Below are 27,833 nucleotides of genomic sequence, written 5' to 3' on the forward strand. Positions count from 1 at the left end.
AAAACGTTTGTTGCCTCTAGCATTGGTGAACAGCAGGGATGGTATTTTCATGATTTGTCTTCTCTAAATTTATTTGGAAAGCACAAAACTTTAGACTTGTAGTTCATGGCTGACCAGTGTACAGCAGAGAAAAGAGGACAGAGGGGGGGACCTTTAAAAAATTAAATGGACATTAAACTAGCAATGTTATTAGCGTTGAATCAACTTCAGAATCTGATTGAACATTTGTTTATGCATCCTGTTCCTTTATTGGATACACAAATAACCACTTACAATTTAACATATTTGAACGAAAAAACAGTTTATTCATTATCTAGTTTATATTCATCCAGATCCACCTGACCCAGTCCGGGGCGTAGCAGGGCCATTTCTGCAACACCTGGGCAAAGGCATGCTCAGATGTTGCTCCTGTTTAGTAACCCCAGGGTCAGGTCATGTTTAAACATTAGACCTGTAATGAGTTGATTAGTTTTGTATTTTCCTTGTGTTTCATGACTTGGTTCCTACCTGTATTTATTCTGTGTTATGAGTTATCCTATGTCTTTCTTGTGTTTAGTGATGCATGTCTTGTGTTTGTGTATTTTCCAAAGACTGTATAAAATATAGACGTAGTAACATTTACAGTCATGCTCAGTCTCTGCGATTATAATCCACTAACCACTACACGTATTTCTATTGACTTTCCCTAATGTTTTCAACTTCTATTGCTATTTAATCATAGACTGTATAAAATATGAACGTAGTATCCGTGACGTCACCCATCTGTTTCTGAAGTGCTGATTTGAGGCCAATCGGCGGCGGCAGCCATATTGCTGCTGTTGAGCGATTGTGACGTAAAGAGATGGACTCTGCGCCTCATAGCCAACAGCTACAGTGTTTCTGCCTGTCAATAAAACAAGCTGTGCCTCTCATTGGAAGACTTGTAATCTCAATATATTCGAAATTGCCCCCCCTACAGTGTGTGCCGATCAAGAAAAATTAGCTATCCAGACTACACTCTGGCTGTAAACATGTTTATTTCTGCTGTAAAGATCGTCTTTTTTGAATTGGTGTGTATGTGGTTTCCGGTACTTCCGGAGCCAGCCTCAAGCGGGTCCTCGATGAACTGCAGTTTTTAGCACTTCCGCAATGGACTCATATTTTTAGACCAGAGGTTGCCGCTTGGTATTTTCTTGTGTTTCTTAGTCTAGTCCTGTGTTTCCGGTTTTATTTTGTAGATCGTGATCTCTGGGTTTCCAGTTTAATTTTACTTCCTTCCCTTGTGTGTTTCCCTCCTTTTTGATTTACCTAATTTGTTTCACCTGTGTTACACACCTGTGATAATTACTCTGTGTATATAGTTGCTCAGCTTCCCTTGTCCTGTGTTGGATCATAGTACGTCTCTCCTGTGTTCTCATAGTTTCCAGTGTTTTCTTTTGGATGTAGTTTTTGGACATTTTCAGTAAGTTTTGTTTGTAATTAAAAAAAAATATTTTTTAACTGTAACTCAACTACTCCCCACTTAATAATAATAATAATAATAATAATAATAATAATAATAATAATAATAATAATTTTATTTGTAGAGTACTTTTTGAAAACCAAGTTACAAAGTGCTTCATATGGGCAGCAAAATATCCCTGTACCCAATTATCCCTGTCAATCAATCACATTATCTGTTATTTCCTACTTCAACTTGGTCTCATACCTATGGAAGAGGATTAGGGCCACTGAAAAAAAAAAGAAGAAATTTAAGGTCAAACATTTTTTTAAATTATTATTCTGAGGAAAAAAATCAGAATTCTGAGATTAAAGTCAGAATTCTGACTTTTTTCTCAGCATTTTGAAGTTTTTTTTTCGAATGTCCGAAAAAAAAACTTCAAAATGCTGAGAAAAAAGTCAGAATACTGGGATTAAAGTCAGAATTCAGAATTCTGACTTTCATCTCAGAATTCTGACTTTAATCTCAGAATTCTGACTTTTTTTAGAATAACAATTAAAAAAAAAAAATGTGGCCTTTTTTTTCAGTGGCCCTAATCCTCTTCCGTACATACCTGATTTAGAACACAATCAGCTCCATCAGTGACACATAAACTTCTTGGACCTACCTCCACCTCACCCCTCCACAGGGTGAACCCTCCTTTTTGGTGAGTGTGGTCTACTCTGCACAGGCCTCTGAGCTCGCGCGCAGCAGCAACGCCGCTCCGCGGCCCCGATCAGGAAGTGAATGTGAAGAAAATAAGCGACTGTGGAGGTAGAATGACATAGAGGGGGAGAGGTGGGAGAGAAACGAGCGGGGAAAGAAGAAGAGACTGTCGGAGGGAGGTATCGACCCTGTGCTTTTTGGACCTGTACATTGAGCTGCTGCTGCTTCCTCCCTAGGATTCACTGACTTCACCGCCAAAAAATGCTTATAAAGGAATTGTAAGTAGCTGTGTGTGAGAGTGTGTGTGTATGTTCATAAGGATGTGTGCGCGTTTATCCGTCTGGTTTGCAGCGCTGACATTGTGGCCAGTCTCGCCCTGGAGTGGAATTACAGGAGTGCAAGCAGGGTGATGTCGACATCCCCGTACTGTGTCTGCTTGGTTATATATCAGCCACCATTTTCCAAGCTAATCAAACTCTATCACATTAATACATCACCCAACACAGCGAAGGGATACATAGAAACGCGTCGGGTGTAGTTGCATCAGCAGCCGGAGCAGGCATGGCTGTGCCCTTCACATTTTGCATCTCAGTGCTTCAAGTAAGATTCTCATATCAGCCGGTGATCAAATAACCTTTGCTTTGGATCTGAAATGACGGATGCTAGAGAGGAGTGGTGATGCTGAGGTGGAGATGTAAGCCTCGCCAAGCCGTGCCGTGCCAGCGTCCATCCCCATAAGCCGCTGTGGCCATGTTATTGATGCACGGTGAAGGTGAAACGCCTGGTGGGAGCATTCCGGCATTTACCTCTGCTCTGGAGGAATGGAGATAGTGAAGTGTGGGTACAGAGGGGATGCTGGATGGGAGTGGGCATGCAGGTAGGGGAGGTGATTGCAAGAGCTTGAGGGGGGTGAGAAGGGAAAAAAAGGCAAATGGCGAGGTTTTGACGCACCAGTCAGACATTTGTGAGGATGTGACAGCTGGGCCGAGGGAACAGGATGGCATGGGATGTAGGATCGTGCGTGGAAAGAGAGATATTCGGTGTTTTTTAACACATCACTTTAACACATTGCTTTCTGCAGGCCTCGGTGTGCTGTGAGGAGAGCTGACTGAGGCCTGCTCACAATCAGCTGCTGGTTGGGAGAAGGCGGATGGATTGCAGATGGATATTGGCCCTCAAATGCAAATAAATAAATAAATAAATAATGAAAAAAAATATTATGCATGGATTTCCACTTCTAACAGGGTGCTGGTTCCTCCATGACCGGCTCATTCTGCCTCAAGGAGCCTGTGATCCATGAGTAAAGAAGACCTCATTTCCCTCACAAATTGATGTATCAGTGTTGATCCATTTTCTCCCATACTATTTGATAAAAAGTCAAATCTTCCATCAGGACTGTATTTATTGCAGGTTGTATTGCAAATAAAAGACAAGGTCAGAGCTATGCTGCTATGAATTGACAGCTCTAACCTAAATTAGATACCATCTAATTAAAAATAAATCCATCCAGGTTGCGTGTAACAAGTTGTAAATATACAAACATTCATTGTTGTCCTCATTTCTCCCCACATGTATTTAATCAATTAATGGTCCGGCATAAAAATCTGCAGGATGAGAGTGATGGCATGGCTAAAGATCTGAAGTGATTAGGGAGAGTCTGGGTCTCAGCAGTCTGCCTGCAAATTAATTAAATCGGTCACGATTAAATGCTGAATGCACTTATACACACTGTCAACACATGAGGCAAACCAACAGGCCTGCACACACACACATTTACAGACACACACACACCCACTGAGATACCATCATGGGGGTCAAGAGACAGTGAATTGATCCATGTCCAGTTGTAGTACAGACTCTGCACCGCTCACCTGAACCACTGACCTAAATCACTCCTAGTCCACTTTTTCACCACTTCCACAAGCTTTGGCAGCTTTTGCACAGCACTACAGGAGCCACTTAACTATTTATCAGGTCATTTAAAAAAAAAAAAAGGATTTAAAAAGAGAGAGAACAGAAGAGAAGTAGAGGGACAGTAGAGTCAGAGAGGAGGGAGAGAAGATGAGAACACAGAAAAGGAAGGAACAGGGAGACACCTGATCCTACTGTCAAGACCTTGAGAGAGAGAGAGCAAGAGAGGGAGAAAGAGAATACTAAGGGTGACTTTACTCTCTTTTTAACTTAAGCCTGAGTTCTACTTAGTGTTTAAACTCCTCCTTTATTTTCTACATTTACTTCACGTTCATGCACATTTCAGCATTGAATTTTCATCCAGCTCACAGACCAACATCTGAAAACTTCATGGAAACAACATTTTGCGGTATCCCTGTTTTGACGTAGCAGACAGTTTTTCATACTGTCTCTGCCTTCTTTGCAGCATCTGGTCCCCCATCCAATGTCTGGCCGGGACTCAGAGCCAGATTACAGTCAGTGGCGAGTGGGAAGCAGTTGGGATTATCTGAATTTAGGCATACATCACACAGTTACAAAACAAACTAGCAGGCTGCATACTGTACAAGGAAAGGGACAGTGTTGGTCCAGAATGCACAAGGTTCAGGGGAAGGAGTGTGAAGATGCAACTAAATATATGAATTAAGACTGAAATTATGTGTGTGTGTGTGTGTGTGTGTGTGTGTGTGAGTGTAAAAACATCAGCTTTTTTCACAATTTAATACTGTTTTTTTTTGTTTTTTTTTACTGTAACTGCGTGATCAAACTATGACACCAAATCATTTTAACAGTAGCCCTACATTTGAAGATTTTGTCATTCTAAATAATTTTGAGTTATCTATGCTACTACTGACTCATACAACCTGCAGTCCTTTTCTCTTCCATCAGTGAACATATTTTAGATAGAGATTATATCAATCATTCATCAAGCTGCAGTATAGCACTGTTGCTTTACCTTGACATTATGCTATCACAGTACAGATGATTACGTTGTAGATTAAATGACACATTGGTGCAGCATTGGGGACTTAAAGCTCCTATAAGGAGTTTTTAGCTGGTTATAAAATGGACTGAAATCAACATTAATGTCTTTATGACCTAAATAAGCAAACAGAACCATTAACAAGAAGAGTGACAATTTCTTTTTAGTTATTTTTAATGTCTGAAACCACTGGTGGGGTTAGGTGTCAGTCAAAGTGATTAAGTGTTGTTTATTTTCACATATTAGATGGCAAAGATTCTCAATAAGTGGCACATTTGACCATCAACGGGGAGAAAGTCAGCAAAGGCCACCTTCTCCACAAGGGGCAAAAAAATTGATACAATCAAAAATGAGTAGGGGTTGAGGAAAGGAGCGTTAAGTAGGGTTTGAGCAAAGGAGGGATAAGTAGGGGTCGAGCAAAGGAGGGATAAGTAGGGGTCGAGCATAGGAGGAATGAGTAGGGGTAGAGGAAAGCGGGGAGTGAGTAGGGGTAGAGGAAAGGAGGAATGAGTAGGGGTCGAGGTAAGGAGGGATGAGTAGGGGTCAAGAAAAGGAGGGATGAGTAGGGGTAGAGGAAAGAGGGGAGTGAGTAGGGGTAGAGGAAAGAGGGGAGTGAGTAGGGTTAGAGGAAAGCAGGAATGAGTAGGGGTCGAGGTAAGGAGGGATAAGTAGGGGTCAAGTAAAGTAGGGATGAGTAGGGGTTGAGGTAAGGAGGAATGATTAGGGGTTGAGGTAAGGAGAAATGAGTAGGGGTTGAGGAAAGGAGAGAGGAGTAGGAGTTGAGGAAAGGAGGGATATGTAGGGGTTGCGGTAAGGAGAGATGAGTGGGGTTGAGGAAAGGAGGCATGAGTGGTGGTAGAAGAAAGGGCAGTGAGTAGGGGTTGAGGAAAGGAGGTATGAGTAGGGGTCAACGAAAAGAGGGATGAGTAAGGCTTGAGGAAATGAGTGAGTATAGGGGTTGAGATAAGGAGGGATGAGTAGGGTTGGAGGAAAGGAGGGATGAGTAAGGGTCGAGAAAGGGAGGACTTAGTAGGGGTTGAGGAAAGGAGGGATGATTAGGGGTTGAGATAAGGAGGGATGAGTAGGGGTCCAGGAAAGGAGGAATGAGAAGGGAACGAGTTATCTGAAAGTTCTGGAATGGGGGGTCGCGACTCACGGTGGGGACACGTCTTGACACTCCTCTGGTTCAGTGACCCCCTTTTGGTCCTGTATTAAGATGGTAGGAGAGGGAGAGAGAAAAGTAGTTTGGGGGGAGGGTAGGGAGAACTGAGACGAACAAGAGAGGATGAGTCAGGCAGGCTTATTTACACAGGTGCAGATAATTGCACAGGTGAAAGAGATAACGAGCTGCAGGTGAGTAGATTGGTTTTGGAGGTGTGGTCTTGTTCCTGTCCTAAACATCAAACATCACTTGACTTTGCATCACTTTTTCCACATGCATCACAGTGTCCAAAGCACCAATAATGGATCTCTGAGTTGCTTTGACTTATTGCAATTTGTATTATTAAGTGAAATAATGTATAAGCCTATTCCTAGCACTTTGTTTTCCATTGTCCTTCATTTCAGTGTCAGTGGGCCTGCTGCCACCCGGCCACTGTGCACAAAAGCAAATTAGTTCTTGGCTCATTCTGAAAGAGTGCTGGCATGGCTGGTCATAATTTTGTGTGTGTGCAACACTGTAACTTATGTGGCCACTTCCTGCCCCTTTCCTAACACTGTTCACCTAAAAATATAAAAAAGGTTCCTGAAACATACATGTCTCAGGAAAGCATGCAGCAGAAGATTTATTTGTGCATGAATAATTTTAATGATTAGCTTCCTACAACAAAGATGAATAGACTGTGGACATAAGCCAGCTTCTTGAACACAGTTTATGTTCAGTTTAAGTGCTGTTGATAGTCTCCAATCACTAAGTGGTTCCTATCTTCTCCTGACTTGCAAAAACATGCAAGGTTTAACAGCTCCTTTGACAATTTTAAACAGCTGGTATTATTAAGGAGAAGATGAAAAATGCTCATTGAATAATAAAACAGATTAGGAGAAGTGCTCAGAGCAATCAGCTGGGTTGTTTCATTGGGCAGTCAAACCTTTGTCTTCATTTATGGTAACTTTTGTGAAGTTAGAACATATATCACAGTTTTCTTTAAAAAATAATCATGGTGCTTAAAAAAGAATATCCTTTATTCTCATGGTTTCCTAAACAAAAACATATTCACTTTTAGCCACAGCCACACATATTCTACAGCTGCTTGTTGCTTCAATTGAAGACATTACACACAAGAAAACAGTGTTTGTCTTATTTCTAGTAAAAATTAAACAAATGAATTTTTATTCTTTAAATAAGCTGCATTAACCTGAGAAGTCCAATAAAACAACTTATTTCAAGATAAAACAAGCTATAAAAAAAAGGCCTGAATTGCATGTAATGAGTTAAAAAAATCTGAAAAAATTACCAACAGTATTTTAAATAAGAGTCAAGTTTCTTGAAATAATAATAATGTCTTCATTGACATTATACGATTTTTCTGTATTTTTTTTCTACAAATTAGACACAAAACTTTCTTTGATTTGTGATTTTGTAGTGTAAAGAGATAATCCTGAACCATATCAACAAGTTGTCTAAATTCCATAATTCTGATAATAATAGCCTGTTCAAAATGTGTGTGTCCTCCAGATATAAGAATACTGCAGCCACTGGCACAGCCTTCACATCTGGTTCTGCTTTTTAAATGCTTCGGTGAAGCAAATTCTCATCCTCTCCTCAGAATAAAAAACGAATGGATCATGAATTCTGTCTCGATGACTCAGCGTCGTGAGTTGCAGTGTCAAAGTGAAATATGTGAATTTCACACTTCAATAGCTGTCTCCTCTCTTTCTTCTCTTTTTTTTTTTTGGTAGATTTTTTGAGTCTTTGATAGATCTCATTCTTCCTTAATCATTGTTAAAGCTCCTGGGAGGAATGTTCAACTGGTTATGAAACAGACTGAAGTTAACACTGATGTCTCTATGAGCTTAAAAAGCAAACACCATCTGCAACAAGATTTATAACTTCTCATTTTCATTTTTAGTGACTCTAACGACTGCCACTGGGTTGGCGTCAGACAAAGTGAGTTACAACACACTGAAGAAACAGCCTTTGTTTCAAATTTCCAAATCAAAGATGTGAAGTGAGTGAAAGGTTTGTCTGCTGAAAGAAATCAGGATGAGATTTTCATAAGAAAACACTACTTTCACATTTGCTGGACAAACTAAGCAAAGACATATATATTCGCTTCTTACTCATCACAACTCTGCAACAGTGCTGGAATGAAGTTCTGACATCACCCCAGTTTGATTGCACATTGCAGTACGGCTTGTGGAAGCGCAAGAGGCACAGCTTGTGAACACACAGCAGGAGCGCACACTTAGACATGCACACACTCACAGCGTTGTTCATAGTCACAGCGATGAGGCTCAACAGGGGTGTAGATATCCTACCTTGAAATGGCAGTTTGTAAGAGCCAATTATCTCAATTTGTCCACAGGGGGCGCCAGAATCGACGTAAATCACATGTTCCCCACAGGAGCTTTAACGAATAATCAGACAATAAAATAACCACCAGGAGAAGGCTACTTTATCCACTGTAAGAGGCACAACTGTTAAAACAAGTCACTTGTGACACGTTAATCTGTATGAATGATCAGAACAGGAATCTAGACAGGAACCATGTAGTTCATCTCATCACAAACATGACGTCTGTTGTCAGATCATTGGTGCATTGAGCTGATATGTGAAGCTGTTGTTTCATGCTGTCATTGTGTCACTTGGAGGATGACTCTGGGGTAATCCAGGCCAGAGAGACCGGTCTTTATTTGAAAAGATAAGTCTGAAGAATCAAATAATATGATGTCAATAATGAGGGATTTTTTGTCATTCAAGAAACAACAGCTGCTCTGAACACATTAGGAAAATGATCATGTCTTCTTTTCTTTACTGAAGGTTATTTGTTTGGATTAGAATTACTCTATCCATCTGTGGTTAAATGAAAGTCGAGCAAGATCAGCCATATTTATTTTACAAAGTCAAGTCTGCTTAGCTTCAACACACAAGCATAAAATGTAAGTTCACTTGGAAAATCTGAAGTAATTCTCCTCCTCTTTCCTTCTCTTCCAGTCGAGTGATTCTTCCTATCTCTGTGGAGGAGGTAAGTTTTATTTCCGTATATTTCAGTTTGTGTTTGTGTGTTTTGTGGTCCAAGAATCAGCACTTTTATATCGGATTCTTTAGTTCCCTGTTCTTGGAAAACAACCCGTCATTGTAAAGCTGTACCCTTTGTGGGTGAGATTTTTTTTAAGTGTTTACCTCAAAGTACTTCTCAGTGCTTTTTTTTTTTTACATCTCATCCTCCTATACATAGAAAAAGTGCTGCATTTTTCACCTTGTGAGATAAACTCTATTTGAAGATGGAAGATGGTTTCCATCAGATAGAGCGTTGAATGAACACAGTCAGCAGTCTGTCACTGTCCTCGCCCTCGTTTCTCTCTGTGTCCCCTGTTATCCCCATTTCCTCTGCAGCTTGCTCCTGCTTCTGTTCAGGCCTGCATTGAAAATGAGTCACCTGAGACTACCTCCACGACTCCCTCAGAATGACATATCACCTTCATATAGTCCGTATATGGTCAAGTATTTGTAACATGTATGGGAGAGATATGCTGAGTGCTAAACATTTCAATCATCTGCCTTTTTCTGAGCAGCTGAAGAAATTATCCTCTCTTTATTTTCTTCTATCTCTTCATGAGGCCGAATGTAAGACTTGAAATATCTCCTCATGCTTACGGAGTAATAGCTTATTCTCTTTGCATTTCCTCTGGCTAATGGAGGCTTCATGAATACACGTTACTCTCATTAACTTGTGTGTGTGCGTTATATCTCTATAAAATGAGGCAGGTTTCCTCCATGACTGCAGACCTGGGGCAGCCCGAATGCTCTCTCTCCATGAGAGATGATATTGAGCTTAAGGTGTGGAAGGAATCCCTTCATGGTGTCCAGTTAGAACAGAATTAGCATTGATCAGGTGTGACCATACCATAAGAGACAGCTGTAATCCAAACAGGTGATCAAACATGAACACACTGCGTTCAATGCACAACAAAGGGTCTGAAATGGGAGGTGCGGGGAAAAACAGCAGTAATTCTGATCAGACGTTTGATCATTTGATGCTGGAATCACACAGAAAGTGGACTTCTCTGACTAGAATGTAATCAACAAAGGCTGAATACAGATGAGGAATGTTGGAGAGTTCACATGCCCCTCAGTCAGTGAATCACATCTCTCCAGAGCTTCACTTTTCATTTTTTTTTTCAACATCCAGACTCTGCAGTAGCTCTGCTTTCAGAGAGCCAGTTCATGGCTGCTGGGATTTAGTGCAACATTATTTGATTTGATTTTCTATTCTTTTACTTTCGCCAACAGTTATGACTTGATGAAATGTAATCCCTTTAAAAAGAACAGCCGTTTTCCTTTTAACACGGAGCAAAGCTGTTGTTTGGAGGAGTATGTTGAATGAGCTAGATGCTCTGGATCAGTGTTTGATGGGGAAGATTTCCAAGAGGACAAGCAAGCAGGCTACCAAACACGTAGAAGGAGCTGTGACTACGGAGCGCTCATCAGTATGAGCCAAGTGGCAACCTCCGGTCTAAAAATATGAGTCCAATGTGGAAGTGCTAAAAACTGTAGTTCATCGAGGATCCGCTTGAGGCCGGCTCCGGAAGTACCAGAAACCACATACACACCAATTCAAAAAAGACAATCTTTACAGCAGAAATAAACATGTTTACAGCCTGGTACAAAAGACGAGTGTAGTCTGGATTGCTCATTTCTCGATCGGCACACACTGTACAGGGGTGAATTTTTTCTGACACGGCAATTTCAAAGATATCTGGATTACGAGTCTTCCAATGAGAGGCACAGCTGACTCGATTGACAGGCGGGAACACTGTAGCTGTTGGCTAGGAGGCTCAAAGCCCGCCTCTTTACGTCACAATCCCTCAACAGCAGCAATATGGCTGCCACCGCCGATTGGCCTCAAATCAGCGCTTCAGAAACAGATGGAAGATGTCACGGATACTACGTCCATATTCTATACAGTCTATGGTATGAGCCAGCATATAGAAAGCATGGCTTTCCTACAGCAAGAATAGCAGGAATGTTCCCAAATGTGTTCTCAGACTGGTACATTTTCAGAAATAGACATTGAATTAAATGAATGAATCATAAGATTACAAATTGTTAATGAAAATAGGAAATATGATGAGAGGTTATATGTGTAATTTATGTTGTTTACTATGGTAATATTTAGGGATGCACTGATCCTACTTTTTAGGTCCCAATACCAATACCGATACAGATACTTGGGCTTTGGTATCTGCCGATGCCGATATTGTACCGATCCGATCCCGGTATTGATTCAACAATCTCTATCCCTTCATGTGAGGATAAAACTTAAGAATCATGTTTTGGCAACTTCAGGCTTTTCTGACTTTGTAAACCAAAATAAAATTAACTTTATTTCAAGGATCCGGAACAATTAAATCCAAAAGCCTGTCCGTTTTTTTCACACTTTGAATCCATTTATATGATATTTCTTGCTTCTTTGCATTACGCTACAGCTGACGTAAACTTCTTCCCTTGGGCTTGCATTATATCATTCAACGCAACTGCCATCTGTCGAGACATTAGCACTGCACATGTTGCAAGTCTCCAGCGGAGTTGTTAGCAAAAGAAGCGTGACATGCACCTAAACTGCAGAGCCTCTGCAGTTATCCTCCATCATGCTCTGCCGGGCAAAATGCACAGATGATGCTGATGACGTAGGAGACACACATGAATGTTTTAAGATCTGCCATATGGATCGTCACTATATATCGCCCCTTTGACACCGATATCCGATCTAGCTTTTTGAGTCAGTATCTGGCCGATATCCTGTACCAGGATCAGATCGGTGCATCCCTAGTAATGTTTGAGAAATTCAAAAGCGTGGTCCCTGCCAGAGGCTAATGCTACATGAGGGTCCTTGGCATGACAAAGTCTGGGAACCCCTGCTCTAAATAAACAGTTTGTCCTACTGTCCAGATAGTAGCCTACACCAACATCTGTGATTTTATTTCTGTGAAAGAAAAAAGTTTAGGTGTTATCAGACATCCCTTCACCCTAGAATGCGAGGCTGATTTATAGTTGTCCAAAATTGTTATCCAGGAGGCTTTGCTGCTCCAACAACCCATTTATCCAGTTGGCAGCTGACTTAAGGGAGCCGTCTCTTTAAACCTGTGTGGCACAGGTTATCTGGGTCTCTGTGTCTTTGTCTTTCATCACCGACGCTGCAGAGGAGTAACATTTTAAAAGCACATCAAAGGTCAAAAGGTCACGGTTAAAAGGAGCACACTCTGTAAAGTGACTCATCTGCTCACTGATGTTTTTTTTTTCTGGTCACCTTCTCAAGCTCAGAAAAAGAGGGACCATGTAAAGCCGAGCAAAATGTGAAGCTTTCTCTTATAGGATTTCTGAGTTCGTATACACCTGATCCCTATGCAATATGTGTAGGGTTAAAGCTTCAATCCCTACCACTGTGGATTTCATAGTCATAGTTACAGTAACAGTGAAGTGTCAGGAATTAATACCAAGAGCTCATCATGTCTTGGCTTCTCTGAGGCCTGATACTCATCAGAGTTAGGAAATCTACGATAGATAGTCAAGTTAATTGATATAATGAAAATTGTAATTTTCTTGATGGTAGAAATTCCACTTTACAATTTCATATATTAAAAATTAACAGATTTCTTGAAATCTAATTCAAAAGAAGTAAAAACTGAAGCTGCATGCACATTGCTGTAATAGTGGCACCTTTTAATGTATTGTCTTGTAATGTGTGACGCTGCCCTCGTTTTTATACACTTCACATGTTGTTGTAACTATGGATGTTCTGAAGCGACTAATGGTTGTTTAAATGTTAATTTGAATTACTGTACATAAATGACCACACTAAAGGTCAGAAAACAGTGAGCACTCTGAAAACAGTCAAAATTGAGCAAAACCAAAAACAGGATCACAGAGTCTGCGGGTAAACAATATCATATTGATTTACCAATCATGGCTAACATTATCAGAGCTAGTACCTTTAGCTATTCTACAAGGTTAATATTAGGGATTGGCATTTCAATCCAAAATACCATTCAATAATCTCTGGCATCTATTTGGCGATTATTCTTAATAGAGCTGGACGAGGTGCTGCTAGTAGCGGGAACTGTTACTAGCAGCACTGTTTTTAGGCCAATCGTCGTCGGCAGCCATATTGCTGCTGTTGAGCGATTGTGACGTAAAGAGGAGGGCTTTGAGCCTCCTAGCCAACAGCTACAGTGTTCCCGCCTGACAATCAAGTCAGCTGTGCCTCTCATTGGAAGACTCGTAATCCATATATCTTCAAAATTGCCGCGTTAGAAAATAATTCACCCCCCGTACAGTGTGTGCCGTTTGAGAAATGAGCTATCCAGACTACACTCATCTCTTGTACCAGGCTGTAAACATGTTTATTTCTGCTGTAAAGATCAGCTTTTTTGAATTGGTGTGTATGTGGTTTCTGGTACTTCCGGAGCCAGCCTCAAGCGGATCCTCGATGAACTGCATTTTTAGCACTTCCGCATTGGACTCATATTTAGACCGTAAGTTAATGCAGTTAGCATTCTTCTTCCCCGGTTATTTAATACGGTAGCAAACCACTTTAAGACGCTCTACTGCCACAGTGTGGCGGGAATACCGTATTGAAGGCAGGCACAGGTGAAAATGATGAAAAATTGTACTTTTATAATGAGATAATATTCACATTAACTCTTCGTTTTTTTAGTAAGTGAACGGGGATTTGAGCCTTCCAAAATCACGACCCATCCCTAGTTAATATCCACATGCCTGTGCTAGCATTGCTACTGTCAAGTGGCTATAACAGTTAAACCAGACACAGCCGGCATACACGTTTATCTCCATCTTCTATATCACAATACTGCCAAATTGTGCCTTGCTGGGAGACGCCATCTGTCACCTGTGCTTATTTACATCCAGGTAGTAGAGCATTATGGTAGTAGCTATGTACTAGAGCTACAGATTCAGCAAGTGGTGGATGGCTGCACTGCTGCTAAAACACAACACATGACTGGGACTCCAGGCCTTCTACAATAAAATATTAATAATAGTTTAAGGGACTAGGGAGGGTGATGACATTTAATTGTTTAGTCAAATTAATGCCCACTTCTCTCATTGGATCTTTTTTTTTAAAGTGATTTCAATTTTTTTTTTATTTGTTTGTTTTTTGCTGGAGAAGAAAAAGTCAGAAGTTACTTTTGACTTTTGTGTGCTACAGAAAAGCAGCCAAAAAAAAAAATCAATTTCAAATCCTGTATCTTTAGAGTTGCACTGCACAGATGAAGCGGAGCATACAAAGCTGCATTTCATCTATGTTATATGTGTGTATACATAAAACCCTTATTTCCTGATGTTTTTTATCTTACATTATTTTTTTTCACATAAACAATAGAACAGATGAAGCAGCCATACTGTTATTTCCTGTGAAAACAATAGAATAATTCAGACTACATCTACGTTGTACTTGCTCCATCTTTGCGATGTCATAAGTGAGTCTGGTCCAGCTTTGCGAGTAGGTTATATATGGTGGATTAGAAGTGATTAAGAAATGAAAGGAACCATTGTCCTGAGTTGAAACACTCACATGCTGCAGACTCAGGATCAGGAAGATGAGGAAAGAGAGGAAGGAAGGATGAAAGGAGGTGAAAGTGTACAGTTTGTGGAAGGGGAAACAGGGAGGGGGAAAAAAAGTTGACAGGATAGGAAGGCAAACAAGAGTGTATGGAGGAGATTAAGAGGATTCAGGGACAGGAAAATGTTGCGATCAGGAAAAAGGATCAGAAGACAAATTAATCCACAATGGAACACACGCTAAAGGAAAGATAAAGATATGTGAATGTCAAAGCTCATCTAGAGGTTAATAATATATTGAACACACAATGTCAACCAAAGGCCATCTTGTCTTCCTCTTGTTTTCAGTACCAAGTGGGCCAGCTGTACTCTGTGGCTGAGGCCAGTAAGAACGAGACAGGCGGAGGTGAAGGAGTGGAGGTGCTAAAAAATGAGCCCTACGAGAAGGATGGAGAGAAGGGACAATACACACACAAAATCTACCATTTGCAGAGGTAAGCAGTTGTTTTGATACTAACAAGGGCGAGAGGCTCATAAAAAAGTTCAGTCAGGAAGACGGCTTCATTAATTTCTCCCTTGAGGCTGCATCTCCTGGCTCCTGTCCATTCATGTATTTGTCTTCTTCAGTGTATTATGCCATCACTGTGAAGCCAATCTCAAAAGTTAATATACTATAAAGGTTTCAGAGTTTGGGCAGATTTTTGGAATAATGAAAAGACTGATACCGGTCTTATGATAAGAACCCTCGGGGTGTTTTTAAAAGTAAACTTAAGACTTACTTTTTTTTATGTTTTAATTTGGAGTACTTTATTTTTTTCCCTGGACTGCAATATTATTATTATTATTATTATTATTATTATTATTATTATTATTATTATTATTATTTGAATCATTGCTTTAACATATATGTATCTTATTTAATGATTTATTTATCTATTTATTTCTTGTATTCACCTGATCTTGTTAACGCTACCTTATTTTTAACTTTTCTTTCCACTATAACTTATTTTATTAATTTCACTGTATTGACTTTATTTTATTTTTAAGTATTTTATTTATAATCATGCCTTTTATAATTTTACCATTGCTGTTGTTTTCTGTCTCTCTGTCATTTTGTGAAGCACTTTGGGCTGCATGATTTTATGTATGAAAGGTGCTATATAAATAAAGTTGAGTTGAGTTGAGTGTAGGGGACATATAGAAGTACGTACATTTTGCACTTTTGGTTCCCTTTTGAACAATTGTATTTTTCAGAATGTTTTTTTTTTTTTTGTTTTGCCTTAAATAGGAAGTAATGTTTGGTTCTTCTACACCTGAAATATTAAAGATTTTAAGTGTCTTAAACCTGTGGGTTGCTAGTAGGGGGCTTTAAAGTCTAGACAGGTTCTCAGTAGCATGAAACGCCATTTTTCTGAACACTGACACATTGGCATAAGTTAGGCACTGTGGTGAGGTCGGGTAGCATTAAGAAAGTGTTTTGCATCTGACATCTTCATTTTCATTTGTTAGTGTGGAAATGATCTCCCTATTAAAAACCATGTAAGCTTTGTCAGAAGGCTAGTGAACGTCTCAGAGTTTAGCTTTGGACTCTTTATAGCAGGAATCTAGCAGAACAATCCCTTTTTGCCCCTTTTGTATGCTGTTGGGAAACAAAAGTGATACTAAAGTGCCAGGTTAGACTAAAAAAAGATAAGTCCTGCAACAAACTAAAACAGTGCTAATATGCTAATGCTAAGAAAGCAGAATGTTAGCTTGTTTGTTATCTAGTTTCGTATGTTAGCTGAAACAGCTTTCTCCCTGCTTCCACTCTTTATACTGAGCTAAGCCAAGAACCTCCCTTCCAGGTCTAGATTCATGTTAAATCTACAAATCTGGCTGCAATAAAGTCAAATGTGTAAAAACAAAAGAATTGCAGCAGCACCAATAAACTCACCTGACTCTTTTTCTCCTCCCTTCACTGTCCTGTAGTAAAGTGCCGTCGTTCGTCAGAATGTTGGCTCCAGCTTCAGCTCTCACATCCACGAGAAGGCCTGGAACGCATACCCATACTGTCGCACAGGTAACACACACACATACACATGCACAGGCACACAGAGAAAACACACCACTTTATCTCTGGAGCTCTGTAGAAAAGTGGGACATGCATTTAAAGCCAAGTACACGTCTTCCTTTAACTTTTATAAAATGGTCCCTGGACAATTTCAGTCTTATAGTTATATTTTTGGGCTTTTACACCTTTATTCAAAGAGGAGAGGACAGTGGAGAGAGCAGGAAACTAGGAGAGAGAGTGAGGGGTGAACATGCAGGATAAGGCCGCAGGCATGAATGGATTCCTGGCAGCCCGGTATATGGGCGCACGATTTAACCATTAGACCAAATCTGCGCCCGGATAAACAATTATTGACATCTGTGCCACCTTGGTTAAGATTCATGTTTTTATAAAACTGGTTTATACAAAGCAGCAGGGACAACTTTAAGAGTTAAGAGTAATAAGGAACTACGTTATTTTAAACCATGTTGTAGGGAAATCTGGATGAATTAATGAAAAAGTGTCGTACACAGAAAAGTGAAAAGGGCACAACAAGATGCAGAAAACTGTTACAGGAAATATTTCACTATGTTTCAATCAACCACTCCATTAATCTATATGGTGGTACAAAAACATCCCAGGTGGAAGCTCTATTTTCTGCATTGTTTTTTGATGATATAATCTGATTTCATCTTTTACCAAGTTATGGACAAAAAGGAGGTTTATCAAGGATGCAACCACAAACAAATACATCAGACAATGAATAGTGCACATGGCATGCATTATAAGAGATATCAAAGCACAGACAAAACAGAACAGTTATATATACCTGCATCTTACATCCTTACTTGTTAGACAAATGTATGCGCGATCTGTTCTACTGATAACCCAAACAAGCGTCACATAGAGGCAAACTAACAAACCAGCGCTTCTTCACCTGTGATTGTATCTTCGATTGAAGAAACTGCTTTATAACAATGCTAAACAAAGTCTTCTGCACTTGATCCTTACAAGTGTAAATACAACTGAATGTATTTACTCAGAGGTCAGTCAGATGCTGATCCGACATGATCCGTTGTTCTCTAGGTACCTGTCTGTGTGTCTGTCTCTCTCTCCTCTCCTCTCCTCTGTGTCGTTCGGCCTCTGTCACCTTGAAGGAGCCGTTGAATAATTAACTGTATGTCTTGCGAAGAGAGCCATGCAATCTCTCAAGTCTTTCAGGCAGAGATCATGCACGCACTGCCGGCTTCCAGGCAGCCCTCTTTCATGCAAATACACGGGGACAATAAAAAGCATAACTTGAGTCACACACACATGCACACACTCAGACACACATGCTGAATACTCACTGACAAATAATGTAGCAAAATTCAGCATGAAGACTGAGCATTGTGCAGGAATGTAACAGCTACTTCATCTCTCATATGTTTCTAATCCACATTATTTCTGTTCTTTGTTTGCCGCTACGCTTCACTTCATGTGGCTCTGCAGTTATCACTGTAAGTATATATATTGTTTTTTTTGTTCATATAAATTTCATGTGTATTGAAACAACAGAAAAGCTAAACCTGTATGCCTACAGAGGAAACAAATTAACCTGAAAGTTGAGAAAGGAATATGATCTTTTTCATTGACACAGCAGCAGCAGCAGCAGGGATACTCTGTGTGTTTGAGTGTGTGTAAGATCAGGAGATTCCTGTCCTTTGTACTGTATTGGTTTCAAACTTGCTTACGTTATACTGTAGATTCAGCTTTCCGTTCACTAAGACTTGTTTCTCTTTTCTCTGCAGAACGAGTATATGAAAGATAACTTCCTGATCAAGATCGAGACATGGCACAAACCTGACACAGGACAGCTTGAAAATGTAATTATTAAAGAGTGAAAAGATCTGAGGATGTGTGTGAGGTTTATATTAAACAATGCATGTGATGAAGAAGAGATACTGCAGGATTTTAAATTCTATTTTATCTCACACCTTGTTGGGTGTTTTTCTTCTTCTCCATTTCCTGTAGCTGTTAGCTGTTACCGCCAACATCTCACTCTGCTTCAGCCTCATTACTTGTCTTTAGAGCAGAAACTCAGGATAATATAGGAGAATAATATCCTATTAATATGCCCCTATGACTGCATATGGACAGTACTTGGATAGATAAATGAACTGCTAACTTGCAGTGATCAAAAAAGGACTTGAGTATTGACCAGAGAAATTAATAGCCATTTCTATTAATACAAATATTGGCACACGTAATATGAAACTTTTCCAAAACAATCACGTTTAGTATTTTGGCCATCTGCAGAGTCTTGTGCCTGCAGCTAACCGTGCTTTGTGTTTCTACATACTTCAGGTACACCAACTGGATGCAGAGACCTGGAAGAAGGTGGATGTAGTCTATATTGATATTGCAGACAGACACCAAGTGGAGCCGAAGGTAGGGATGTGGTTCTCAATATCTACATTCAGATTCTTGCAGTAATTAGATCTCTTACTATTTCACCTTTAGCAGGGATGTTCAGTCTGTTTTTCTTCATCTCTCTGCAGGACTACAAGCCTGAGGAGGATCCCTGCAGGTACAAATCAGTGAAGACAGGACGAGGCCCTCTAGGACCAGACTGGAAGGTACAGTCTGTTGTTAATGTATCTGCAGGTTCAGACACTTTTGAAGCTACTAAATATAATAAACTAAGACCTCCACTTACAGTAGTGATTAATGAAAAGACAGATATTTATCCACAAATTAAATCATTGGTTGTGATGATAAAGCACGTTCATGAAAGGTTTGTTGTAAGGTGGAGACCATAAAGCTCATCAATCTGTATTAAAACTCTGTGTGTGTATCTGTGCTCTTGCAGAAGGACCTTGCAAACAAGAAAGACTGCCCACACATGTGTGCCTACAAACTGGTCACGGTTAAATTCAAGTGGTGGGGCCTGCAAAATAAAGTGGAGAACTTCATTCAAAAGGTTTGTTTACAGTTTCATGATCATTATCACATCCAAGGGCAGTCAATTGGGAGGGGATTACTGGTGACAAAATTCTTCACAGGATGGAGTAAATGTTATTTTCATCCCCGTCAAATATTGTTGTTGTATGTAATGAAATTCTGAGACAGTGTTTCGTAACCTGTGAAGTCTTACACATCCTGCTAACTTGCAAGAAGTAAAAGTGGAAAATCACCATTCACTATAAAGCTGCATTCAGTATATTATATAGGGAATGGGCTGCACCAGCCTCTAGTGGACAAACAGGGTAATGTAGTGTGAAATTAAATGAATAACGAGTTATTTAAGCATCTGTTAAAACTGACGAACTTGAGCGTGGATTTAGTCTAATGGTTAAATTGCCAACCCATATAGAGGGCAGCCCGGGTTTGATTCCAGGCCCCATGTCATTACCCCCCCCTCTCTCCCAGTTTTCCTGCTCTATCCCACCTTCCTCTCCTCTCTGAATAAAAGGTGTAAAAGTGCCTAAAATGTAACTTAAAAAAGAAACGTTGATTCACTTCTTGAAAAACAGAATTAAAACTCTCTTTTTGTCTCTGTTTTGTTTCACAGCAAGAGAAGCGTTTGTTCACTAACTTCCACCGTCAGCTGTTCTGCTGGATCGACAAGTGGATAGAATTGAACATGGATGACATTCGTCGCATGGAGGAGGAGACACGCAAGGAGTTAGATGAGGTGCGTACCTTAATTAACTGTAAACAAATGAATAAAGCTAAGCAGTCTCAGGCATGTGGGGATATGACACTCTTGTGTTTGGAATATTTGGCAGATTTAATGTCACAATTGTTTTAAATAAAGCTTTGTTTCTCCATGTGTGTGTCAGATGAGAGTGAAGGACCCGGTCAAGGGGATGGTGGCTTTAGAGGACTGAGGTTGTGTTGGACCGTGAATGCTGCTGCTCATCAGGTGAGATTATAAATCTGTTTCATCACAATTAAAACACATCATGTTATTTTGACTATCTTAGACTGTTTTAAATATGTAATCTACATGTGTGACTTTCTTGGACTGATGAATCATTTAATTAACAAAAAAAACTACTTGAGATGAAAATGAAACTTCCTTAAACAAATTCATGGGAAACACAAGTGCACTTTGAACACAGGCAGACAAATTAACACTCAGGTAGGACATGATAATGAACTGAAGGGAGAAACCAGAAGGGGAGAACACAGGGACTATGGCTGTCTAAAACAACCTACTACACTAGCAATACCTACTGATTGGACAAAATCCAGTATGAAGTATGCAGTATGTGAACAAGAGCAAACTCTGCAGTATGCCAAAGCTACCTGGATGTTGAACTGATTAGGGAAAAATCGTACTGCTTTCCCACAATGCACAGCGCTAACGATTCGCCTCTTCTTTTTTCCATATATGACGGGGGCACTCAGTTCTCAGGTGCTTTTAAAACGATTAAATTCCATATAAAACGCTTCTTAACTTTTTAAATTATAAGTGGATGCTAAAGAAGCATTTTATCTGTCAGCTTGGCCGTGATTACTTCTGTTTTCCGAAACTGGAAATCCAGTGACTACTGACCCAGCATACTGCAAAATAGATCCAACAGAACAGTCATAGTACATACTACCTTCAAACCATAGACTGTATAAAATATGGACGTAGTATCTGTGACGTCACCCATCTGTTTCTGAAGTGCTGTTTTGAAGCCAATCGGCGGCGGCAGCCATATTGCTTCTGTCGAGCCAGTGTGACGTAAAGAGGCGGCAGCCATATTGCTTCTGTCGACGGCGGCGGCGGCAGCCATATTGCTTCTGTCGAGCCAGTGTGACGTAAAGAGGCGGGCTTTGAGCCTCCTAGCCAACAGCTGCAGTGTTCCTGCAGGCAGCTGTGCGTCTCATTGGAAGACTAGTAATCTCAATATCTTCGAAATTGCCGCGTTAGAAAAAAATTCACCCCCCTCACAGTGAGAGGACATCAAGAAATTAGCTATTCAGACTACACTCGTCTTTTGTACCAGGCTGTAAACATGTTTATTTCTGCTGTAAAGATCGTCTTTCTCACATTCATGTGTATGTGACTTCCGGTACTTCCAGAGCCAGCCTCCAGCAGATCCTCGATGAACTGCAGCTTTTAACACTTCCGCATTGACTCATATTTTTAAACCAGAGGTTGCCGCTTGCTTCAAACGCAGAAGGCTGTATGCAGTACAAGTACGTACTGCATACTACATTCGTAGGTAGTATGTAGCAGGTGGTTTCAAAAACAGCCTGTATACACACGCTGGGTAACGAGTAAGGGGACACAGGTGAGAACAACAGGGCACAGGTGTAGACGATCAAAAAGGAGGGAAAACACAGGAAGTAAAACTAAACTTAACACACTGGGACAGTATTCTACAAAATAAAACAGGAAACACTAGACTATACACTGACATGGAACACACAGGCATGAGGATATATAAAAATGAAGGAGGACATAAAACCACATTCAGAAAATAACTGAAATATAACACAAGGAAAAATCAACACATGAAACCAAAGGCACTGGATACAAGAATAACCAAAAATCACTAAATGAAAACTTAGAACAGACCAAAAAAGCATGGTGGTCCATAAAGAGGACAAAGTAACCACACTTGTTTTTTCAAGGTACTATTGCATAAAAAAGTGTTCAGTGGAGATAGGCCCTGAAGTAGCCATCTACTGTGTCCATCTACAGTGCAAACCAGTTTGATGCTCGATATGTCTGTCTGCTGTTTGGTGCTTGACTGGAAGGATACAGTGTCTTATCAGACCTCATTTGCTGGAGAGGAAATTAAACTAATGACAGAGTTAAGCATGCCAATCAATAATCTCAATAACAATGAATACATTGACTGTACATTAAATGTAGTACTGCCTCTTTGTTTTATACTCTTTTCTCTTCCTGTCTCGTCTAGATCAGAATACCCAGACACCAGCGGATTCACATCCTTCTCCTACTCCAACTGACAACATCCGACCGGCCGGTCCAACCACCACACCCCGCCCCCATCCTGGTACAGTCTGGTTTTCAGGGACCTGGACCCAGTAAACTCCATCATAGCCCTCTTTCCTTGCGCCCCATCCAGTTCTATTGTTTCTCTCCATCCAGTGTCCTCCATCTTATAAACTGCTCTGAGGCCTCCAGTAGCAACGCTATAGAACTCGTCTGTCAGTCCTCCTCTCTCTCTCTCTCTCTCTCTCTCTCTCTCTCTCTCTCTCTCTCTCTCTCTCTCTCTCTCTCTCTCTCTCTCTCTCTCTCTCTCTCTCTCTCTCTCTCTCTCTCTCTTAGCCTCTGAACCGTTCTAAACTACAGAGAATAGTGTCGTTTATCTCTGGAATTTAGGATTTATTTCTATTTAAGATATCCCACTGGTGTGTATATAAACAGTATACCGTATATCGGGGAGCTGAAAATTGTATTGAAATATACAGTATATATATAAATATAAATATATATAAACAGGGTTTTTAAAATGATTTATCTATAAGTTTATCTGTATTTTTTCCAGATCAAGCAGTTCTGCTCAGTGTTGATTTTTGATCCTGTGATTTTTTTTTTCTGATTTGTCATTGTACCTCCTTCCCTCCATTTGTGTCATGCTTTTATGCAGTGTTTCCTTTTGTTGTTCAAGTCCACGAACCATCGCTGTAAGGTCCTGGGTAGTGCTGGCAGTGTCTGCTGCACTCCCGAACCAATCAGAAAGGACTTCTTCCCCAGTAGCTTCTCTAATATGTTGAGGCATTCAATGGCTTTTTCTGCTGCTTCGTGAGTTTGTGTGTGCGCTTCTTTTCGTGTGTGTATGTATATATGTGTGTGTGTTTCTGTAGCATTGTAAGATTATCTTGTTGTTTTCACAAGCGTTTCTTTCACCTGATAATTTCTAGCTCTTCAATTTCACCCGGCTATTTGAACAGACTGATGACAGTACAGTAGTTGATTTCAAAACATGCAGTAACACACACGTAGGCACATAAACAAAGACAGAGATACTACAAAGAGTAGATGCATAAATGACCAGCCATAAATTAGCCCATCTTCTTTTCTTTTTTTCGTTGACACGCTTTCCTTTCAACTGAAAAACTCTTTATCATTGCAGTGACTTTACCATTAGGTTATTCATCTCCTCCAGCTTGCTGTAGATAGATATAAATGGTTCTTTCAAAGTAAAACTGCATCAGTTCCTGCCCTGTCACCCGTCCCATCACCTCCAGTGGATAAATGGTCTTATCCAGTGATAGCAATAACTACCATGACACGTCGGTCTCTCCTTTTATCATGACCAGTCTATCTTACGCTGCTGTTTGACCCTCTCCTGAAAAACAGTCTTTGTAAAGCAGAGCCCAAGCTGAAAGTCAAGGATGGTGAAAATGTTGATATTTATAAAAAATGCTGGTTCTATTGTGTTTTGTCTTTGGATGAGCCAGGGTTTGTCCTGCTGGAATCTGAAGCCTGTTATTTGTGATAGTGTGGTTTATTTTGGTATATGCATGAGTGTACATGTACAGTAAGCGTGTCTGTGAAGAGACCATGATGCTGGCTTGGTAAAGAGGGGAGGAGGTAATGGAGTTATAACAGCAGGCCCTGAACTACTTCCTCTTGTTGATGTCTGTTTGGCCTCCCTTTGTCCTCAGTTAATTTTATCATCCTGTGTTTACTTCCATCCACATCTTTCACATGTGTGGAAACTTTCAAGAGCAAGCAACAGATCCAGTGAAAAGCTAACTTAATAATACTAATATAATAAAAAAAACTGCCACAAGTGTATAGTTATATTTTCCTTTTCTGCAAACTTCAAGTACAGGGATGTGAATAATGGGAGGTCCATATCGCATGGAAGGTGATACACTTTTTGCACTTAAAACTCAATATTGATAATATTAAAGATATGAATCCTGTTTAAAAAGAAATACCAGGTGCAGTTTGTGGTTAAAAATGTGGATAATGTGCTGACATAATAGCAATTAAATATTATTTCTAAACATAATATTAGTAAGTAATAAATACAACTTTAAGTATATGGATATTTAGGTGTAAAAGCCCTTACACAGCTGTTCAGGGCAAGAGCTCAAGCTCTATAGATTACACTAGTTTGAAAAAAACGTATTTTGTTGTTTTAAAAATCAGCGCTTTCTTGACATTTTAAGGCTATTACCACTACAAAGGATACAGCCATAACTATGAGCCACTTTCTGTTGCCTCCTCTTAAAGATATCACTGGTCCAACCCTCCCACCTCTCTCTCTCTCTGTCCATTAAGCATCTCACTCACTCACTCACTGTCTGTCTGTGATGGGGCTACCAACTGAGTCATGGAGATCTGTGGATGTACTGTATGTATTGACTCTGTAAATAGTAAATAAATTAATGTAGATGAACACATATATAGATCAGACTGTCCTGCCAAACCTACAGCACACCTTTCTTGACACTTGATTCTCCTCTTCCATTTGCTAAATATTCAGCGTTACACAGAAGTCTCTCTCACAGAGGTATTATATTGTGAGGATAAGTAGAGTTAGAGTTGCTGAAGTTTAGTGACGATAAGACATTTTGAAAAAATATTGTCATTGTAGACATTTAAAAGTAGATGGAGGAAAAAATAATGAAAAAGCAAAGCAAAAACCCTGTTCACTGTCTCCTCTCCCACTCACGTTCTTCCCTCACAGGGACCACGTCTCATTGGCAGGACAGTGCAAAAATATATATTTTTGTTCTGAGTGTTGTTGTACCTCTGTTGTCAGTCTCTGAACTACACTCTCTGAAAAGGAACATATAATGGCAGCTTGGGTCACTTCAGTGATTCACATAATTAGCTGATGGTGTCAGCCCCGAGTGTGGCGCCTCGGTGAGAGTCCGATTTGCCCTCCCGAGGTTAGCTTTGAAGATTTAGAGAAAATATTGTACATTTCGGGGCAGCTTCAAACAGGTGCTTGAAAGTTGGTGTTTATAGCTATGGACCATGTTCCCACAGCTGCTAATTTCCTCTGATGTCACGCTCATAGTGGCGATCGCAAATGCTGTTATGTTATACACATAGACTGTATGAAATATCGACGTAGTATCCGGGACGTCACCCATCTGTTTCTGAAGCGCTGTTTTGAGGCCGTATTGCTGCTGTCAAGCGATTGTGACGTAAAGAGGCGGGCTTTGAGCCTCCTAGCTAACAGCTACAGTGTTCCCGCCTGTCAATCAAGTCGGCTGTGCCTCTCATTGGAAGACTCGTAATCTAAATATCTTCGAAATTGCCGTGTTAGAAAAATATTCACCCACCGTACAGTGTGAGCCGATCAAGAAATGAGATATCTAGACTACACTCGTCTTTTGTACCAGGCTGTAAAGATGTTTATTTCTGCTGTAAAGATCGTCTTTTTTGAATGGGTGTGTATGGGCCAGCCTCAAGTGGATCCTCGATTAACTGCAGTTTTTAGCACTTCTGCATTGGACTCATATTTTTAGACCGGAGGTTGCCGCTTGGTTATACACCTATGTTCCAGGTTGCTAATTATATAAACCGAAAGAATCTGGTATATTGACAACATTGTTTCTTAACTGATCCACTTCTGGAGAAAAAAAAAAGGTTGTGAAAACAACACATTTGATTACTCATTGGGTATCAACAGATTAGTCACAACAGCTAATGTTATAATATTCAATCAATTCCTAGCTAACTTTACTTTTAGCTTGCTAACATTTTCGTTAGCTTGGAATTTACTCATTCTGTACCTATTGTGTAAGACTATCAACGTTAGCTTGGAAGTGGTTGAAAGCTTAATCTAGCTGTTGTTAATTGAAGCATCCAACCAACGATTAGCTAACAATATATGGGAATTATAGGAGTTACATTTGAGGAATAGCATAGCTGCTAGTTAGCTAACATTACTGTTAGCAAGGAACTTACCCCTGACCTATTTTTATGGTGTATCATTGTTGCGTGGGGATGTTAGATGGGAAGTGTTTGAATGCTAATGTGAGATGTTTTCTTACATAGGCAAAGTTTTCATTTGAAATAATGACCCAAGTCCCTCCTGTTTATTTTTTAAATTGCTGAACAGTTGGGAAACAATAACAATATGTCAGGTTCTCTTCATTGATACAACTTGCAACCCTGAAGAAAACAGAGTAACACTATAATATTACATTCTAGCATTTCAGCTCGACACCATGAGCATTATGTCACTGGAAAGCTGCCACCCCGTGAATATTGTTGGTACAGGGGGAAAAAGCTGAGACGACTTTGTATTGTTGTTTGAGACAGATACTGACAGTAGGTCCATTTTAAGAGCCTGCAGATACCATTCAAACTTGTGAGAGAACATGGTGTAACAGAGACAATCTCATAGATATCTGTTGTTAGATTCCTCGATTTATAATCAGAATATGAAACCAAATGACTCCACAATCCCAAACTGTTTTTAAATTGTAAATCTCTCTCTCTTTCTGTCTCTCTCTTACTCTCTCTTGCTCTCACTCCTGTTAAATTGTCTCCTGTTTTTCTTTCTTTTATTGTGAATTTGTGCCTTTTTGTCATCTTATCTTCCAATAACACTACTGTACATTGGAGACGTAAAGAAATGAATAAAAAGAAGCAAAGCAACTGTAAAAGTCTTCCACGTGTTGTTGTTTTTTTTTATTTTTGTGTGTGTGTGTACTGAATGTACAGATGCTCAGCCATCGATTCACTAAAATAATAAGAATACTATAAGAAGAAAGTTGCAGATGTGTCATAGATTTGTGCCATCTAATCATGAAAACTGGATTTAAAAAAATGATTTTACTATAGGAGTTGATTTTACCCTTTAAGTACTGTAAGAGAGTACTTCAACCTTAGGGGAATAGTTTTGAAGTAGTATAAAATGCTTCATTTTGAAATACTTTCTCTTGTACCTCAATCAGAATAAAAAATACACAGCAGAAGCAACACACTGCTGCTCTCTTTGATTGTTGTCTTCTTCTATTAGATGGCATTTTATTCTTGGCTTAATGCTTTGTGGCTGCAGCTCCAAACTTAAGAGGGAGATGT

The 27,833-nt window shown here is 39.9% G+C and overlaps 1 protein-coding gene across 1 annotated transcript; it reads left to right on the forward strand.

Annotated features, from left to right (window-relative positions):
• Positions 1 to 1,423: 1,423 nt before the first annotated feature.
• Positions 1,424 to 27,415, forward strand: pitpnab (phosphatidylinositol transfer protein, alpha b). Its single transcript, XM_034684609.1, is given in 14 exon segments — positions 1,424 to 1,441; positions 2,109 to 2,403; positions 9,211 to 9,241; positions 15,145 to 15,290; positions 16,765 to 16,808; positions 16,811 to 16,855; positions 18,317 to 18,324; positions 18,616 to 18,690; positions 19,172 to 19,255; positions 19,366 to 19,443; positions 19,677 to 19,787; positions 20,379 to 20,501; positions 20,650 to 20,732; positions 22,729 to 27,415. Coding segments are annotated over 12 exon segments (810 nt in total). The 5' UTR covers positions 1,424 to 1,441; positions 2,109 to 2,386; the 3' UTR covers positions 20,698 to 20,732; positions 22,729 to 27,415.
• The last annotated feature ends 418 nt before the right edge of the window (positions 27,416 to 27,833 follow it).

The sequence above is a fragment of the Notolabrus celidotus genome, chromosome 5 (assembly GCF_009762535.1).
Source record: "Notolabrus celidotus isolate fNotCel1 chromosome 5, fNotCel1.pri, whole genome shotgun sequence".
Lineage (NCBI taxonomy): Eukaryota > Metazoa > Chordata > Actinopteri > Labriformes > Labridae > Notolabrus > Notolabrus celidotus.